This window comes from Lycorma delicatula, chromosome 5 (assembly GCF_047948215.1).
Source record: "Lycorma delicatula isolate Av1 chromosome 5, ASM4794821v1, whole genome shotgun sequence".
Lineage (NCBI taxonomy): Eukaryota > Metazoa > Arthropoda > Insecta > Hemiptera > Fulgoridae > Lycorma > Lycorma delicatula.
The window spans coordinates 8501849-8523101 of NC_134459.1; the positions used below are offsets into that span (position 1 = coordinate 8501849).

The 21253-nt window shown below is 29.3% G+C and overlaps 1 protein-coding gene across 14 annotated transcripts in view; it reads right to left on the reverse strand.

Moving 5' to 3' along the window:
* LOC142324704 (uncharacterized) overlaps window positions 1-21253 on the reverse strand; it is a 106246-nt gene that overhangs the window by 54691 nt on the left and 30302 nt on the right. For 7 of the 14 annotated variants that reach the window (XR_012756358.1, XR_012756357.1, XR_012756360.1 and 4 more), the window contains exons 2-3: window positions 12108-12302; window positions 5865-5988 (exon numbers count right to left, since the gene is read on the reverse strand). The exons of 1 other annotated variant lie outside the window; for it this stretch is intronic. Coding sequence is in view for 9 of the 13 variants with exons in the window: in XM_075365622.1 (XP_075221737.1) it covers window positions 5865-5988; window positions 12108-12232 (249 nt within the window). In the remaining 4 variants the exon portion in view is untranslated. Of the gene's footprint in view, window positions 1-4190; window positions 4899-5864; window positions 5989-12107; window positions 12303-21253 lie in introns of those variants that run through there. 6 more of the 14 variants (XM_075365616.1, XM_075365619.1, XM_075365617.1 and 3 more) reach the window with 4 other exon arrangements.

Consider the following 21253-nt stretch of genomic DNA (forward strand, 5'->3'; position numbering starts at 1 on the left):
AGGGATTACTTCGGTAGATGAAATGTATGAACCCACCGGGTTGGTCTAGTGGTGAAACGCGTCTTACCAAATCAGCTGATTTGTAAGCCGAGAGTTCCAGCGTTCAAGTCCTAGTAAAGCCAGTTATTTTTACATGGATTTGAATGCTAGATCACTGAGCACTCAAGCCCCCTCTCCATCAGCAAGGTCTCATTATTCATAGAGGGAGAAATGATAATTAGACATAAAAAATAGAGTTTATTTTAAATTTACTGAAATGTAATATTATAACATAAAAATTATTCATTCATAAATACAGTTGTAGTGTATAATTATTTAAGAATCAGGTAATGCACCACTTCGTGTCCTGATGTGTATAAATGTACAAATTTTTTTTTCTCTAGAGCAAAAGTCAAAAATTAAAAAAAATTTTTAACTTTCAATACAGTCATCTTACAATTTTGTACATTTAGATAGACTATCAATGTTTTAATTCTCTCAGTATAATATGATTTACTCTTGAAAAATCATTATTTCAAATTATCAGGCAAAAAATTTTTTTCTTTATACTTACGAAGAGCCAAGAAAATTAACCATTATTTTTAGTGACAGCATTCTTTTAAAATTAAAAATATTTTACAGCAAACTACAGTTCAGTTTTTTTTATTATTATAAATTACAATCTACCACAAATTTAAAATTGTTTTTAATTTAACTATTTTTCTTAAATAACAGAGGAACTATTACATGTAAATAAAATAAATCCTCAAATTCCTAATATAAATCTAATAGTATGAGTTGTAGCTGGTGCCTGATGATTCCAGTTGAAATCACAAAAATGTTTTTGTTTGTAATAAGTATATATCGTTAAACTTATTCAAGTAATGGCCAAAATAAATTATTGTAACAAGAAAAAATTGTTTCATATGATATTTCAATACTGGCAAAACATACCTACAACAGACAGAAATGCTAACCTTTTTAGACACAGATGTTCTAGGCTAGAAAAATTTTAAAGCTAGTGAATGTTATTTCACTAGTGGAGGGAATGACAGAGTATCAAACAAATTATCATTACTAACAGAGATATTAATTCAAAAAGCAATAATTCCAATTTGAATCATTGGGCTGAATAAGTATGTTCAATTTTAAGTAACTTTTTATTTTAAATAATTATGTATTCATTTTTAATTTGAAAATCGTTGGGATGGTAAACACACAATGGGCCAAACAGTGTATTAATTTCATCTAGAAATGAAATTAAAATTAGTTTAGAATAAAGTTAATTTATTAATAACTATTTGTTGTATAAATGAATGCTATATCATTTAGTAACTTGGTAAAATTTGTAAATTATTTAAAATATTGTGCATATTCTTATAATTTATTAATGTTGCCTGCACATAGAAAACATTTTTGTATTTTAGTAATTCCTGATAAATATGCCATTTTAATTTTTTTTTATCTTTCTTTATCTGTTCAGATTTGACAAATAATTTCAAAAATCGATTATATAAAACTTACAAGATGTCTTTAACCTTGAATTAGGTTATAGGTTATAGTTTATTTTAAAATTTTCTACTGGACTTTATTGCTATTGTAGAAAAGTTACAATCCTTCTTAACAGATCCATGAAATAAACTGCACTTTTAATCTTACTGTGATTATTTACGAATTGGCCATGTGTTAAGAATTTAGTTGATAGAATTGTAGATAAAGTGTAGTGTGTTTCTCACAAACGTTGGTAATATATTGTAACAATTGTACCACTGCTTAGTGGTTGTTAACATTTGATTCATGAATTTCCTGCCATAAGTAGTGGTTTTTATATGAAAAAAGGTTTTTTTTTTAACATTTTAGGAGGTCCTGCATCTTTATAAGAAATAAAATAACACAATATACTGAATAAAACATGAGGAGCTCTTTCTTCAGTAGTCACTTTTAAGTTTTTTCCCAATTTACTCTTGGGATCAAGATAATGAATTTGTTTATATCAGTTGTCAGGTAATGGGCATACTAATTACATTTTGGTGCTCTTTATGATCAACTTATAATAAATACTTGCCAACTGTAAAATCTAAAGTTCTTAATTTGGCTTTTGATGACAAAATAATAACATAAGTTTATTTAACATGACATTGGATTTCAGAATGGTACTACCTGAGATGTTCATTCAACTAGTTACAAAGGCCATTTGGAAAGTTCTCGACCCGACAAAGAAAACACAAGATTTTTCAGAATTTTTTTAAATTTCAATATAGTCATCTTGCAATTCTATACATTTAGATTGACTATCTATGTTTTAATACTCTCAGTATAATATGATTTCTTCAACACTGCAAACTAAGACAAAAATAACTGAGAAGAGAAAATAATCACTGGGAAAGCACTTCCAGCAACAACCCAACACCTGTGTGTGCATTATTACAGTGAAAGAGCATTTTCTTTTTGCCCAGATCTGGACTTAGCCTGAATAGGACAATTTAATTGGTTCAGAACTGAAGTGAAATACTCCCTGGTGATGGACCTGCCTTTTCCAGCACCATGAGATCCAAAAAGAAAACATGTAGTCATGATTTTTCCTGCAGATGGAACAGTTTTGCTTTCTTTGGTGCACTAACACCTGCTCCCATCCAGTGTTTGGTCTCTGGCATTTGATGGTGAGTCCATCTTTCATCTACTGTTATAAAAAATTTTTTGATTTCATTGGTTATAGCAGTTTTTGGGCACCCCAAGCATTCATTATGTTGAACGGATTTATGACCATGTTTAAATTCAGCAGCCCACTTTTTACTGTAAAAAAAGCAGAAGAATCCTTTAAAGTACTATCACAATTTTTGTATGTCTGTTGGGATTCAACTTTTCAAAAGAAAGTACCTTATAACAGCTCAAACTTCAATTTATCCATTTTTCAGAAAATTCAATACTTTGAATTACTCAATTGCCACAAACAAGTAACTAAATGTACAAGTCTGAAACTTCACAAGAAGCCTTAATCATTCAATACTGATATATGATACATATTGTATGAATGCATGTAAAGTATGTTTTTTAAGTAAGTACCATTTCGATATAAAACTGCTGCAGCACAGCTGTTGCTGTTTCAAGCATGTGCCTTGAGTAACTACATCTGTTGGCTTGCTATACATGCCATTATGTGATTGTTACTATTTATTTACTGTTTACTGTTTGTTTAAAATGTGTATACTATACACAATGCCACTGATTGTAAAATGCTTGTTGATTTTTTGCCTTCGGGTAAAATGATAAATAATGATAATACATATTGTGAGACCTGGATAAACCGAAATATATGGGAATCGTGGTGCTTCATGACAATACTCAGCCACATGTGACTTATGTCATCCAAGATCTCACTGCATCATTTGACTGGCAACAAACTAATCACCCATGTATAGTCCTGACCTGGTGCCCAGTGACTATCACTAGTTCCTGCATTTAAAGCAGCACCTCAGCAGTCAATGACACGACGATGATGAGTGTCAAAACAGCCGTTCAGCAGTAGTTATCTTCTCAGGTGGCAGATTACTATAAAGCTGGAAAGCAGAAATTGATCACTCAACCCAAGTGCCTTAATGTAGGCAGAAATTATGTAGAATTGTAGATACTTCAGGTGAATATGAATATTTTCAAAAAAAATTTGCTTGTTATTTTTTTTATCAAAACGGTACTTACTGAAAATACATGCCTCATGTGTATACAGGTGATATTTAAGTATGGAAACAGCTTTATACTGCATATCTGAGAGGTATTTGAAGGCAGAAAGAAATTGAAATTGGGTTCTACCTAGTTAAAAAAAAGCATTATGGTGGGTTTTTAATTTTTATCAGCCTAATTGAATCGAACTTAATTTTTTTTTTAAATAGGACATAAGACTTGATTTTCATTAAAAATTTTAAAAGAAAAACTGGTAAAACCTATTTTTCTTTTAATGCCTTTATTATTGAGTTATAAGCATTCAAAGTTGCATTGATGGAAAAATCATGTAATCAAAAAACCAAGTAAAATGCGCTGCATGAACAATTTTATTGCATTTTACATTCATAATGCATACAGTAACGAACTTTAAACATTGCTGCAACATTGATAATAATAAACAATAACTAATAATTAAAAACAGTTAAATATTTAAAGTAAATAATATCAGTTGATATAACCATTATATATATATATATATATATTTGTACATATATGTACATATATGTATATATATGTATACAATAACAATATATGTTGTACATAAATAAATAATAATGTATGAATATAAAATTCAAATTATTTGCCAATATAGTAGACTTGATGGAAGATATTCTTATCTTATTGAATCATTCTTGTTTATGCATTTTCAGAGGTACTTCCACTGTTAGCAGTTCCTTCAATATAAAAAAGATATTAATTTAAAAAAATCCTGTGTAAAGTAAAATAAGAACTTATCTACAACTTTTGGTCTAATGTGTTATGACAGGATTAACGTAACACACCTGTGATGTTTAGTTGATCACACCACTTTCATAATTATTATCAGAAATCAATAAAATAAAATCCATACCATAAGTAAAGAATTTTCCTCCTATTCTTAATATTTTGGAATATCTTTATTATCTTTTTAATAATAAATAATAAAAATGTACAAAAATGAATTTCAAAAATATAAATGGAGAGAAATAATAAAAAAATGAATTTTAAATTGTTTCACTTCCTGAAATCCCACTAGCACTTATTTTATAAGGGCATGAAGTTTGTGGTAATTCGGTGAAAAAATGACATGTAAAGCTCTGTTGTCAGTTTCACCTTGAATCATCTGTAATCTAGTAGTTACTAAATTGGACCATGCAAGTCCTAATGCTGGTACTAATATTGATCTACAATTGTTTGTCTTGTTGGATGAGAGAACTAACCTGTGAAATAAACAATTTTTATTATCAATTTATATTAAAAAAGAGATCCACTGAAGAGCATGATGAAATGAAATAAGACTAAAATTATAAAATATTCTATGACTTGCTTCCAAAATACTGGAAATTATCTTTTAAAGGCTTTTCAAATCTAATTAGAAACATCTTCACTGAAATTACTACTGGTATAGTAAATAGTATCTAGTTTAAAGGGATTAGAAAGCACACGTGAATGTAACTGAATAATGTATTTGATCTATCTTAAGTTCACTGAAGTTTATTTCAGATCTTGTGGCTTTGTAAATTTCATATTGCTATAGTATAAGGGCCATTCAATAATTAGAAATAAATGGCAACAGCAGAAAAACTGTAACAGAATTAACTGCAATTTGATATAAACAGATATTTTCTATGTCAGTGGGGCCAACTTTGATGTAAAAGTTGGCCACGCTGATGTAGAAGATACCGGCTGTTAGAAAAGGATATTTATTATTATAACCTCTTTTGCTTTCTTGAAAATGTCTGCTTTATTTGAAGCTGAAACAAACAAAAATTCACTTATGGATAATGAAACAAACAGAAATTCACAAATTTTCTGCCAGGTCATCCAATGGGAGCTTGTCCAGGCTTTGAGAAAAGACTTCAAGCCCGGACTCAATAAAATTAGAAAATCTAAGCCAATCTGCCCTCCTCTGTGGAACAGGAAAATGCCTTCAAAACCGGTGACCAACTGGTTTGCAACATTAAAGACCTCAAAATCATGCTTTGCAATGAAACCTTCAACCAATTCACCACTAAAATCAGTGGTCCCACTGTGCCAAAAAAGCAACTTGGCATTAACAACAGCACCTATAAGGATTGGACAATTGCCTATCAATCTAAGGATCCTATCCCATCTTGCCAGATTTTTATAATTAACTATACAGCTTTTTATTTCTTAATCATTATAGAAATACGAGCACATTATACCTCATACTTCTGTGTATCATGTAATTTCAGTTTCAAATTCTGTAATAATTGCACCTGATTCTTCAGCTCTTCACATTCAGAAGATAACTGCTGCAGCAACTTCTTTATCTTCAAGGGAGAATTGCTTAAAAAGAAAGAAACCCCCTATTTTATATGTAGATATTAAAATAATATAAAATATACATTCACATTAACTTACAATTCTTACACATACATATATGTATATTTTTATACAAATAACTTATAGCTAACGTAATGATAAAAATAAATTCACATCAGTATTATCAGTTCTCCAAAACAAGAAAAGAAATAAATGAGAAAGACAAACAAGTAATGTTAAAGCAGATAAAAATAAATCAATCATCAAATGGACTGGTAGTTAATAATATGAATCAGAGTTTGAAGTTTGTGTTATCTTCTAGCCCAAAATTTAGTTATTCTTACAAAGACCAGTAAGAGGATGTCCACAGCAATTATATTTTGATAAAGAGCAAATATGACAACTAATAGTTACTTTTTTAGAATAATTTTTTATTCTTTACCTAAACAAATCTCATTTTTATCTGCAAACACACCCATCATCACTTTTAATAGAAAATACTAATCTTTAGCTTAATATCATTAAGCTAAATCTTACTAACTGAATGATTTTTAGTACAATTACTTCCAGTTATTTTTGTAATTTCTTTCATTTAACTCATTTTATTATACTTTCATTTTATTAAAGTCATTTGTTTATTCATCTTTTCATGTTATTCACAAGTTTCTTTGTGATTTACTTCCACTACAACAGGTTCATTAAGAGCCAATATACATCAGGTTACTATAGTTTATTATATAATTTCACTTCTTATTTCAATTTTATTTATTAATCTAATCAAGATTATTTTTTCTTTATTATGAAGAGAATTAAATAATTTATACCTACCCCGCTTTTATAACATGATGAGTACAACAAAATCTGTCAGGTGAAGAAGAATGAGAATAATTCAGAAACCTGATAAAAAAGTTATGGGGTTTTTCTTACAGTTACTGAATCAGTTATGGTTAAAAAAAAAACTTGACAGGGATTCTAAGAATAAAATGAAAACTAATTTTTTTCCAAATGCAAGACTAGTTCTTTAATGCTGTGTTTCAAAAACAATTATTCTTGTTAATTACAAAGTATAATAGAACAGAATCATTATATCTTAAATGCATGATTTGCCCATTGAAAAAGAATCATCAAATTATATTTTACATAATATGACGCTGTGATATGATAGTACTATCATGGCAAAATTTGCTGAAAATATGCATGGAAAAAGTTGTCACTTTAATATTAAATCTCTGTTTTGCTGAAAAGAGAGTAAAAGAATGCAGAAGGATTGTATCCTTTTCAGCAATTTTTTCTTTAAAGTTTAGTAGATTAAATGAGAATATAACAAAAACGGGTCAGTTGGTTTGAGGAGTGGCTACCTACACCTTTCAAAAAAAAAGATTTTTATTTGAAGAATGGTTTAAGATATAAAGAACACTGGTAAGCCCGACTAAATGCTTTACTGGAGAGTGAGTGAAAGAAATGACACTGGATTGTGCATGTTAGTTTGTCCAATCGTTATAGACCTTTTTTATAATATTATATTAAATTAGGGTTGGGCAACATGTTTGCATAAATAATGTGATTGGGACATTATTTTCTGCAGGTGTGAAAGAGAATACAGAGAAATAAGACTTAGGTGGTTTGGCCAAAGCAGATAACATTTTTTGAAGTATTTTTTTAATCGACTAAATTGGTAGTCCTAATTTGGTTTTGATACAAGCTTTGAGGAAAATCATTATTGGTTATTGAATTTAATTATTAACAAATTACTTAAGGATCATGCATGGATATATATCATTACTTAAGGATATATATATATACACTACATATTTGTGATGCATGATCCATACTTATGTATGTGTACTTCATATTTTGTATCTACATGTGTGTAGATATGGTATTATAAAGAAGAATAACGCTATAGCTTGGTACAGTATTATATTCAATGTTGTTGCTATATAAGAATTAAAACAATATGACCACGAAATGTAGAATCAGTAAGACACTTAGAATACTTTCTAAATGCACATCCAGTAGATTCACAGACCTAGCCTGTGATTAAGTACAAACATTTACAAAGTATAAACTAAATCTACAAAGTAATATCATAAACAGATATAAATAAATTTAAAAAACACACACAACATTAATGAAGCTGTTTTAATAAGAACTAAATATTAAAATATAAAAGGCCATTTTTTCTTAAAAAGTAAAGTATACCGATTGGATCTTATTTATATTCATTTTATGATGATTTTAATAAGGTAACAAATTAGAAACTTGGATTTTAATAAGCAGATAATGTTTCTTATAAATATAGTTGTTAAATAAGCAACAAAAAACATGCAAATTTGGCATAGAAATAAATATAGTAAAATTATTAAATCATCATAAAATATTCAATTAAGGAGAAAATTATCATAGTAATGACAACCTGATGAAAACCATTATTTCCCAGGGCATTACACTCTAACAAAGATACATATACTAATTATTCAATTTAATATGACTATTTTTGAACAGGGAGACACCATAATAGTTAAACTTATATGACAAATTAAATAATGTATGCCAATAGAGTATGAGTGAATGAATGGATATTTATTTGTGTAGAGAATTTATTCTCATCGCCAACCTAAGGTAAATAAATACTGCACTTTTAATAGCAATGAATAAAACTTAAAATAAAGCTTACAATAACCTACTATTAAATTTACTATGGCTTGTAAATTTATTTACAAGGAATACGGCAATACGGTCAATTGCTTCACACTGCATTCAAGTCGATCATACAACAAGGCAGTTCAAGAGCAAGTAGATCTTGCAACATCACTAGATATCAGTTAGATTGACTGTCACCACTTGTAGTTCCTAGTTCCTCTTTCAAGAAATAATTCTCTATGATTCCAAAAGCTTGCCAGAGATCACCAGATGGTTACACATGGGCTGTTCAGAGGATGTATACGAAGCTGTTAGGATTTTTATCAGACCGATAATGAAAAATTTGTTTGTTCACTCTGCCCGATAAATGAAAATCCACTTCATCACCCATCAGCAGCGCCATTTCACTGGTAAGCAAGTTAATAAATTTTGCACAATATGTCACCCAATTTTCTCATTTTTATCATACTCAATTAGATTTTGCACCATTATCATTTTATAAGGATGAAATTTCAAATCCTAGTGTAAAACAGTTTTATCAATGCAGTGGGATAAACGAAGGGGTACAGCATGCATTGATCCCTGAGGGCTCCACTTCATTAGCTGGCTGATTCTGACATCGTTTGGAGGAGTTCTAATGGAACGAACAGGAGCTGGTGGTTTGTTTTTCATAGCAGAAACAGTAATTGAGAGTTTTTTTTTACCCATGACTTTATCATATTGCAGCTAGGAACAGCACCATAACATGGAATATTGAAATGCTAATGGAATAATCATTAGTAATCACTATAGTCACTAATTTTAAAATATGTTTCCACTATAAACAAACAGTATTCAGCAATCTACTGCTCTATTGTTACTGAAATGACATGGTATGCAAGGTCACAGCCATTCTGATTACCGATTACTGATTCAGTTCGTTAACCATTATCAGGCTCCCATGATTCACCCATCTATATGTCATGCATTAAAAATGAAATTCGTGAAAAATGTTCAATGATTTATGATCTTGAGATCAATTTACAATTTGGAGATTCACAATGGCAACACTCAGATTTAAAGGGGAAAAAATCAACCTAAGCAAAACAAATAATCCACGGGATGCTTCATGGTTTAAATTAAAAGTATGAAAATTTTACCAACAGTGGACCAGTTTTTAGAATGTAAAATATAAAATTTGCCAATAATGTAAGATAAAAAAGTTTTATTTAAAACAACACTTAGCTATACGATAGTTTACTAAGCAATTTAACTGAATGATTGTTTTATAAATATATTTACTTTAATGTATTTTAGCTTGCAAGTAAGAATGTAGTTTTTTTTTGTCTTCAGTTATTTGACTGGTTTCATGCAGCTCTCCAAGATTCCCTATCTAGTGCTAGTCGTTTCATTTCAGTACATCTACATCCTACATCCCTAACAATTTGTTTTACATATTCCAAACGTGGCCTGCCTACACAATTTTTCCCTTCTACCTGTCCTTCCAATATTAAAGCGACTATTCCAGGTTGCCTTAGTATGTGGCCTATAAGTCTATCTCTTCTTTTAACTATATTTTTCCAAATGCTTCTTTCTTCATCTATTTGCCGCAATACCTCTTCATTTGTCACTTTATCCACCCGTCTGATTTTTAACATTCTCCTTTAGCACCGCATTTCAAAAGCTTCTAATCTTTTCTTCTCAGATACTCCGATCGTCGAAGTTTCACTTCCATATAAACCGACACTCCAAACATACACTTTCAAAAATCTTTTCCTGACATTTAGTAGTATTACATATAAAATATTTTTTTTTTAACCACCAGAAGTGATATATAAGCTATGCTATAAAATTCATTTGAATAATATGTTAGGTAATTTTAAAACCTTTTTACAGATGTAACTAGGCTTTCTTTAAGATTTTTTTACTTTAGCCTCCATGAACACCACCATTAGGTATTTCTTCAGAGAATGAGGTGAAATGGCAATTTTGTAGCGTGTAGCATGTGAAAGTGCCATGCCTGACCGGGATGAAAGGCTGAGATCCTACCACTCACGCCACACAGGCTGGCTTACTTTAAGAAATAGCAAGCATCTAACTGTACAGAGAAAAATGATCAATCACTTGGGATATTATGATAAACTAATTTTGCTATAATTTTTCATCATTGGCCTACAGCCCAAATTTGATTGTATCAGAGATGCATTGTATAAACATAGAGAGAATGGCTTTTTCAGATATGCCAAAGAGAATCTTAGTAACTAGAACAGATAATTGTAGTTATTGTTGAAAAGTAAATTAACTAATTTTGAAAAAGATTTACATAAATTCCTCCTTCGATTATTAAATACCAAATATTTTGAATACTTTTATTTAGAAAATTACTAATGAACATATACTAAATTTGTTAAATTGCATTTTTGTACATTGAAAAATATCTATTTCATAAAAATAATCTATAATTACTTTTAAAAAATTAAAAAGTAATTTTAATATTGTTCCACCACTTTCCTAAAAAGCTGGAACCAGTCTATCAGTCTTCAAATAACGACTTGTATATATTAACCCAATCTCTGACAAATGTCCCATAGTGTGTTACAAAACCGGCAGCATCCCAAGGCAAGATGGTTTGTTTTCTCATTTATTTAATACCTTGAATGCCTAGTAGAGTACAGCAGTTACGTTATATCGATAGGTTACATTTCATTTTAGATATTTTTCACACATACGATAGATTTATCTAACAAATTTCCCTTTTATAACCCTATTCTTTGTAACCTTGTAAGTTTGGTTATGTTCGCCAAATGTCATTGTTATTGTCTACTTCGTGCATGTTTGTGTTTGGTTATTCTACTTTTCAGTGACATTTATTGTATGTTTTACTGAATTATAATTTATTTTATAAGTTTTAAGAATGGGATTTTTAAATGATCATGAGATATTGACAATAAAACATATGATAAAAGAACAGATGCATTGAAACAGACCGTGATAAATAGGGAATGAAGGATAAATTAGGCCAAACATAAATATAGTTATGTAAATATGCTAATTATGTTTTTTTTCCTTCAAGTTTCTATATTAACGCATGTGGATATAAGGTGTTTTGTATAGCCTGGAAATTATAATATAATTATAAGTTATTTAAACTTTTTTATGGATTATAAAAATGAATTTTTTCTGTAGTTATAAAAAAAAGGAAATTTGAGTGTGACTTTACTACTGATTTTGTTGCAAAAGCTAAGTAAATTGGTTTTTATGTTTAATTACAGCCTATATTTTTGTAATTGAAATAACATAAAATGAGTTAAAACTGACGGTTCATTAAAAATAATTTTATTACTGTTTCAATAGGTTATTTTTTGCTTAAAAACTGCTTGCCAGTCAAAAGTAGTACATTACCAGTGATAGGGTTAAGCTAATCTATAAATCTATAACAAAAACATATATATTTAAAATGAATAAACATATATATCAAATAAATGCTAATAATGAATAAACTGTTGATTTGTTTCCATTACCTTTTTTGTGCTAAATATGCAGCGCGTGATAAATTATTATTTACATATAATAAATATGATAGAGCAGTCCATGCCTGGAGACCATGTTCCTCATGAGTCCAAGAAACAGGTATTAGTCTTTCCATTTCTGAAATTTGCTAGTAAAGCAGCTAATATATCGATACCTCTTTGATTACTAGGATCCACTGCATGAACCTGTCAATAAATAATTACATAGAATCACACAAATTATTGAATTTATATCATTACACATTGAATGAAATTAACATTTAAGTTACTCGGTTTAATTTTCATTTAAGTTACTTGGATTAATATCTTTCTTCTCCATTAATTCTACCCTACTGAAGGGCATTTGTATGTGTGTCTGTCCCCCTCAGCTGAGAACATGCTTACTTGATCGAACATACTGCCCGTAAAGAAATCGTCCATTTTTTTCTTAAATGTTTATACACAATATATAAGAACAGTAACAATAATTATAAAATAAATTTTACTACTATAATTCATTCATTCAATTTCGTAGCAGTGTTTTTTTAAAACACAACTATTTTTGATAAAAATAAATCGATACTGAAAATACTTAAAAATAATTTTAAAATACTAAATTTTAAAATATTTAAAATACTAAATATAGTATTTTAAAATACTAAAATAATTTTAACAATAATTATAAAATAAATTTTACTACTATAATTCATTCATTCAATTTCGTAGCAGATCTTAAAACACAACTATTTTTGATAAAAATAAATCGATACTGAAAATACTGTTTATCCACTTAGGATCATATATACGATTTATTTTTGGCCTTGTAGTTATAATTAAACAAACATATAGGCAAAACACATGGGTCAAATCAAGTGGTAAACAATAATAAAAATTAGAAGAATTTTGAATTCTATAAATCCTCCTTAGCAATTTATTGATTCTGAAGCTAACTTCTCTTTTGTTATTGTGTCAAGGAAGTTAGTTTTGTATTACAATAATTTATTTCATAAATTGAATATAATATATAAATAATACATTGATTAATTTATATTTAAGCTTCCAGCTTAAAAGGAGTAATATAATATAGCGAGGAGTAAGTATAATAGCTATAAAAAGGAGTAATTAACTAGTTTCTTTATATTATCTATCCCAGTTTTTCTTTTAAGCAAGACATATATAAACGACCTGATGTAAAAGATGCACCATTAGCAATATTTTGTACTCTGAGAGTACAATATTCACTGTAGTCAGTTCTGTAATGAACAGAATGAAAGTGTCATTTGTATGGCTTAATACTTACTGCCTGCATTTTAATAGACCTGGCATGCTTTTAAGCAATCACACATTTGGTTCAGAAAAATCATTGGGAAACAACTACACTCCTCACTTTCCCTAGTTATACTTGAAGATGGCTACATCAATTTCAAGAATAACTTAAAATTCAAGTCAAGTCACCTACAACCATTATGGATATATCACTTAACATAACAGACATACAAATAACTTACATGATAAATCCCCTCCAACAATGTGCCAATAATGTAAGATAAAAAAGTTTTATTTAAAACAACACTTAGCTATACGATAGTTTACTAAGCAATTTAACTGAATGATTGTTTTATAAATATATTTACTTTAATGTATTTTAGCTTGCAAGTAAGAATGTAGTTTTTTTTTGTCTTCAGTTATTTGACTGGTTTCATGCAGCTCTCCAAGATTCCCTATCTAGTGCTAGTCGTTTCATTTCAGTACATCTACATCCTACATCCCTAACAATTTGTTTTACATATTCCAAACGTGGCCTGCCTACACAATTTTCCGCTTCTACCTGTCCTTCCAATATTAAAGCGACTATTCCAGGATGCCTTAGTATGTGGCCTATAAGTCTGTCTCTTCTTTTAACTATATTTTTCCAAATGCTTCTTTCTTCATCTATTTGCCGCAATACCTCTTCATTTGTCACTTTATCCACCCGTCTGATTTTTAACATTCTCCTATAGCACCGCATTTGAAAAGCTTCTAATCTTTTCTTCTCAGGTGCTTCAATCGTAAAAGTTTCACTTCCATATAAAGCGACCCTCCAAACATACACTTTCAAAAATCTTTTCCTGACATTTAATATAATTTTTGATGTAAACAAATTATATTTCTTACTGAAGGTTCATTTAGCTTGTGCTATTCAGCAATTTATATCGCTCCTGCTTCGTCCATCTTTAGTAATTCTACTTCTCAAATAACAAAATTCTACTACCTCCATAATCTTTTCTCCTCCTATTTTCACATTCAGTGGTCCATCTTTGTTATTTCTCGTACATTTCATTACTTTTGTTTTGTTCTTGTTTATTATCATGCGATAGTTCTTGCGTAGGACTTCATCTATGCCGTTTATTGTTTCTTCTAAATCCTTTTTACTCTCGGCTAGAATTACTATATCATCAGCAAATCGTAGCATCTTTATCTTTTCACCCCTTGTACTGTTACTCCGAATCTAAATTGTTCTTTAACATCATTAACTGCTAGTTCCATGTAAAGATTAAAAAGTAACGGAGATAGGGAATATCCTTGTCGGACTCCCTTTCTTCTTATGGCTTCTTTCTTATGTTCTTCAATTGTTACTGTTGCTGTTTGGTTCCTGTACATGTTAGCAATTGTTCTTCTATCTCTGTATTTGAACCCTAATTTTTTTAAAACGCTGAACATTTTACTGCAGTCTACGTTATCGAATGCCTTTTCTAGGTCTATAAACGCCAAGTATGTTGGTTTTTTTTTCTTTAATCTTCCTTCTACTATTAATCTGAGGCCTAAAATAGCTTCCTTTGTCCCTATACTTTTCCTGAAACCAAATTGGTCTTCTCCTAACACTTCTTCCACTCTCCTCTCAATTCTTCTGTATAGAATTCTAGTTAAGATTTTTGATGCATGACTAGTTAAACTAAGTGTTCTGTATTCTTCACATTTATCTGTCCCTGCTTTCTTTGGTATTATTACTATAACACTTTTTTTGAAGTCTGACGGAAATTCTCCTTTTTCATAAATATTACACACCAGTTTGTATAATCTATCAATCGCTTCCTCAACTGCACTGCGCAGTAATTCTACAGGTATTCCGTCTATTCCAGGAGCCTTTCTGCCATTTAAATCTTTTAATGCTCTCTTAAATTCAGATCTCAGTATTGTTTCTCCCATTTCATCCTCCTCAACTTCCACTTCTTCCTCTATAACACCATTTTCTAATTTATTTCCTCCGTATAACTCTTCAATATATTCCACCCATCTATCGACTTTACCTTTCGTATTATATATTGGTGTACCATCTTTGTTTAACACATTATTAGATTTTAATTTATGTACCCCAAAATTTTCCTTAACTTTCCTGTATGCTCCGTCTATTTTACCAATGTTCATTTCTCTTTCCACTTTTGAACACTTTTCTTTAATCCACTCTTCTTTCGCCAATTTGTACTTCCTGTTTATAGCATTTCTTAATTGCCGATAGTTCCTTTTACTTTTTTCATCACTAGCATTTGTATATTTTCTACGTTCATCCATCAGCTGCAATATATCGTCTGAAACCCAAGGTTTTCTACTAGTTCTCTTTATTCCGCCTAAGTTTGCTTCTGCTGATTTAAGAATTTCCTTTTTAACACTCTCCTATTCTTCTTCTACATTTTCTACCTTACCTTTTTTACTCAGATCTCTTGCGATGTCCTCCTCAAAAATCTTCTTTACTTCCTCTTCCTCAAGCTTCTCTAAATTACACCGATTCATCTGACACCTTTTTATTATGAATTATATACTTAATACCTGTTGTATTTTTAAAATACACATATATCTGAATTGAAATTTTTACATTTGTTGTTTTATATCAACTGGAAAACTCATAAAAAAAAAAATATATATATATTTAATTATAAATATCTCAACAAACTGAAAATATCCCTTATAACCTGATCCATGTATACATAAAATTATCAGAAATAGCACCCTAAAAAATGAACAACATTGGAAATAAGAATAAAAGTTTTAGAAATGTTTTACAAAGATAACATAAGTAGCGTAAAAGTGCAGTTCTGCTCCACGCTATTAGCATTTTATTTCAAGTTTATGCTATTTAAATTTTAATAATAATAAATAAGAAAGAAAGAAATAGAGAAAAAAGTATAATAAATGTAGTAGAACGGAAATAATAAAAACTGAATTAAGATGTAATATACAAAACAAAATTTGGCATTGTGATTAGCTATGAATTTATTTTTGTGATTATGTATGTATTTATTATATAATAAATACAGCAACATTAGAAAGAAATAATTAAAAATATTTGCACATGTTTTGTAAAATAATAAGAGTTAAAAAAAAAAGACAAACATAAAAATTATTTAAAATAAAAACAATAATAAATCTCATACTTTCAAAATATATCGGAATTCTTTTGAACAATCTTTTTGTAAAATTAGTTTGTAAAGAAATCTTTTGAAGGAAAGATTTTTCAGATAGTTTGGCAAATTATTAAAGATTACAACGGAAGCATTATAAGCTTCTCTTTTTTGTAAATCCATCTGGTTTAGTAAAGATGGATATTGTTATTTTTTTAAGAATAAGCAATTATTTTTATTAGCAAAGATTGCATATTCATAAATATAAACACAAGGATAAGTTAACAAATTTAATTTTCTAAATATAAAATCCACGATTCATTTTGTATCCGAATCATTTTGTATCAATTTTGTATCCGAGTTTTACTAAAGCTTTTAGCGTTACCATATTTCTTCACCACCGATCGATGGAATTTTGATTTAACCGTAAAAGAAAGCTTTATACTGTTCGGTCTTCTATTTTTTTTTATAACTATAACGCGTGTAAATCATTTGATCTAAATAAAAAAATGACAGCGACTTTCTTAAACGGTAACGATGTGCGTTATAAAAGATTACTTGCGGCCAATTACGTATCGTAACTCTCGGTGTATTGGGGTTTGATTCTGTATTCGGCAAACGAGTAGGGAACTAGAAAATCACGTGTTACTCTTCTGGAAACCGCGGTATTAAATATTATTTTAGAGAATACTTAAGTTTTTCTTCAAGTAAAATTTTTTAAATCGTGTCACCTTCTACCGTTTGATTATAGAACATAACAGACTAAACTTTCTTGGATTTTAAGATACCCTGGCAAAAATGCCCAAAATATTATTGAAACTTTTCAAGCGAGTCTTTTAAAAAGTAACATTTTATTAATAAATAAAGATTTGACGGCACAAAAACACTGAACGGTTGTTCTCGAGAAAAAATAAAAACCAGAAAGCCATCACGGTAAAATTAGCCTAATTTGATAGTCGACGGTACACAAGGGACTATTTTCATTAGCAACATGCCCGATTTCCTTAAACTATTACCATCGATGTACCCCCGTTATGAGTCGGTCGGATAGGTATCGATCGGTTTACAAATTTTAACCTCTCGCAGCAGGTAGAATTTGAACTGGCAACTCTCATATTACAAAACTAATTATAAATAAACCTTCATTCCGATCGGGGCACAATAATTCATTATATATATCGTCTACAAATGTAACTCCCGGTAACGAAAGGATTCCAACGCGGGGTCATACATCTAAATCGGTTCGGTCGTTGAGCCGCAACAGTGGAACATACATTCATACAAACATACACCCTAAATACATTACACTCTTTCTTGTGTATTATAATAATCGAGAACGAGATAAACCTGAAATTTAAAAAGCGTATAATGCAGTTTGTTAAATATAACAAAATCTTGATGCGTTAAATTTAGAAGGGGAAGGGGATAAAGAAATGAGAATCGTATCTTTCCGATAATAATTAGCAATAATGTAGTTGAACTAACGAAATCTACGAATTGTTTTGGGATAGTAGATGTTTAGCAGAAAATGTACTTATTTCGCCAAACGGTTTTGTAAAAGTACACAGAAGGTAAACTTTTACTTGGAAGACGAGAATTTAGAAGGTTTGTATGACAATACAATGTAAATATTTAAGGGTTTTACCACGAGCGAAATAAATTAAAAACGCATAAACATCTTTAAAGTAAATAAAAATTAATGCAAAAATAAATAACTTCAATAAATAAAACGGTTAGTAATTGCATTTATCGACACAAAAAGAAGCAAAAGGTAAATTCATTTAAGATAGAACATTTTTCAATTATTTGTTTGTAAACTCGTAAATAATGTTACACAAGGTCTTCACGTGACTGCTGATAACACCGCACTAATATTTTACAGTAATCACAATTACAAACCGATACCGATTGAAACGTTGTCTCCTGTCTGTTTTCAAATCGACATTCAAGCCGCTAATAATTTACATGTATGATGTCCATATAATATGTCGACTATGCAACTTCAAACTTTATCACGATTACAACCCCTCGGCATTTAAACGTCTGCTTGTTCATTGTGAATTAAATCCGTTTGGAAGTAAAGTAATCGCATCTTAACTTTGAAAGCCACAAAAAAATTTGGAAAAATATCAATACTGTTTATTAAACTAGTTTAAATTTTATTACGCTGTCATTTTAAATTACTCCTCACAACTGCAAATCGCTAAGAATTTTTACATTATTCGCTTTCATATTTATCTATATTATGGATTGAAAATTACATATACAACTTTATTCAACATATTTATCCTTGACGCAGGTAGCGAAAGAAACCTTGAGCGCTAATTTTTTTTTTTTTTTTTGCTTTGTGTTTCTGAAACATAGTTTGCCGATTTAAAAAAAAATACTTCAAGCAAATCCGTTGGAAATTGGGCAAAATATGATGAGAAACTCGTGTCATAAATCACAGATTAGTAATATATCTTAGTATAAATGAAAGAAGATTCAGAAAACTACGTTTTATAAATATTCCCGCCACCCAAAAGGCTATTCATATTCACAAAAAAAACATGCGTTACATGTTTACCGATATCCTTTGTCGGAAAATATATTTATAGACATCAAGTAAAAGTGAAGTATTTATGATCACAAATTCCTTCTTTTTTGTTGTGTGTGCAGGGTATGTTTTTCGGTATGTTGCTAGTAAGAGCTATTTAATAAATCCCTAACCCTCATAGTAATTATAATGCACAAGTCACACACACACACACACACACACACACACAAGCAGATTTCTGAGAGAAAAATGGTCATATTCGTTCTAGTCTAAATAAAACATTTTACATCGTTCAAATTGTGTGTAATAAAACCGATTCCTTTGTGAATATAAAACAGAATAACCGACAAAGATATATAAAATGATTTTGTAACAGCGTTTTAAAACTGACACCGTACATATCCAGTTTAATGGCTGCATGATCAGAAAAGGTTAAAAACAATAATTATCTAAATAAAAATACAAGATTTTTGTATCGTGATATATAATCTAAAATACATAAAAATACTAAAACATAAAAAATAAAACATAAGTACTTATTTACCGGTTTGCAACCGGCATCCATAATCTGCATTTAAAAAATATAGTACAACAATAATAGTTTAGTTATAATATTAGGAGAGCGGATATTTATTTAAAGGACTAAAAAACAAATACCATAAAATTTTTAACATTTACTTTCTGTTATTAATCTGTCGTACAAGTATTAAAAAACTTTTTTGATAAGGTATATATCTGTGCAAATGTTCTTGACGAGGAAAGAACTAATATACTTAATTAATTTTAATATAAAACATATTTTTACAGCGATTGTAAATCGTCCGGTAATTAATGCTCGCATTGACAAATAGCTAAATCAATATATAAAATGAAAAAATATATATATTTTAGAGAAAAAAAATAAAGAAATGATTACGTAGTTTTTTTTTAATAATTCAAATGGGAGTGGAAATATCTTTGAAGGAAAATTTTAGATAGAAATGGTATAAATAATATTTATTACAAAGAATATGACCTGTACATAGTAAAGTACATTAGCAAAGATATAAAACAGCTGCAAACTAGTGTAATACAAAAAAACCGTTAAAAAAAGAAGTGAAACCGAACTGATCTAAGACAAAGCATTCGACATAAATGCAATAATAAATCATCTCTTACAGCTGTCCAAAAAAAATTATCTTTTTAAAAAAAGACGGATTGAAATTCCGTATCTCTTGTACATGTGTAATACGTTTTAATATATATGTATGTATGTATGTTTGTGTGTGTGTGTATATATATATATATATATATACATACATACATATATATCTGTATGTATATATATATATATATATATATATATATACATACATACATATATATCTGTGTAGAGAGAAAGGAACAGTGATTGAGCGAGTAGAAACGATTTATTGTGAGTTACTAACAAATCTGTTCACTTCTTTAACCCTCTTGGTTTTTTGTATATGTGATCTAATTGTGCGCCATTATGTCTCAATACATACACACGTACGCGCAGAGGCAAAGCAAAAAATGTTAAGACTGTAGAACTAAAGGAAAGACCTATTTTAATACTAGATTATCTATACGAATATTGTGTTATAAATGTTCTAGATTAAATATTTACAAATTTTTGTATTTCCAAGCGTACAACGTCGAAGGGACACGATGGTTTTTAAAATATTAAAAGCGGGTAATTTTTATTAATTTACTATTATTATTTGTAATTAATAATTTTTATTACATTTGATGGAGGAAATAGAAACGGATAAAAACGCGTACTGCCGGGTTCATTGTGTACTCGATCGTTTGTCATTTTATTCAAAATAAAAAGCTTAATAAATTTTTTAATAGGTAAAGATGTTTAATTTTTTTTATTTTGTAAAATAAAAATTTAGATTTTCCAAATTTAATTAATGTAAGTTTACCCGTTTCTGAGAAATAATTTTTTTTTAAGGATTCTATTACATTTCATTTCATTTCTTTTTAACGGTTTTTACACAAAAGTTAGTTAGCTAACGGTCGGCGGTGACAATTTACTTGATTTTTCACACGACGTATTAACGTCTCCTCTGTTTTTCGTCGAACTTTCTACGGGATGACATCGTCGTTGTAGATATAACGTAAATATTACTAGGAATTAAGGTAAAATTAACGTATAAAAACACCAGCACGTGGTTGTTAGCAGTTTGCAATGTTTATTCTAAATTAAAAATACCGTACTAATTCTGAAACTTATTTAAAAA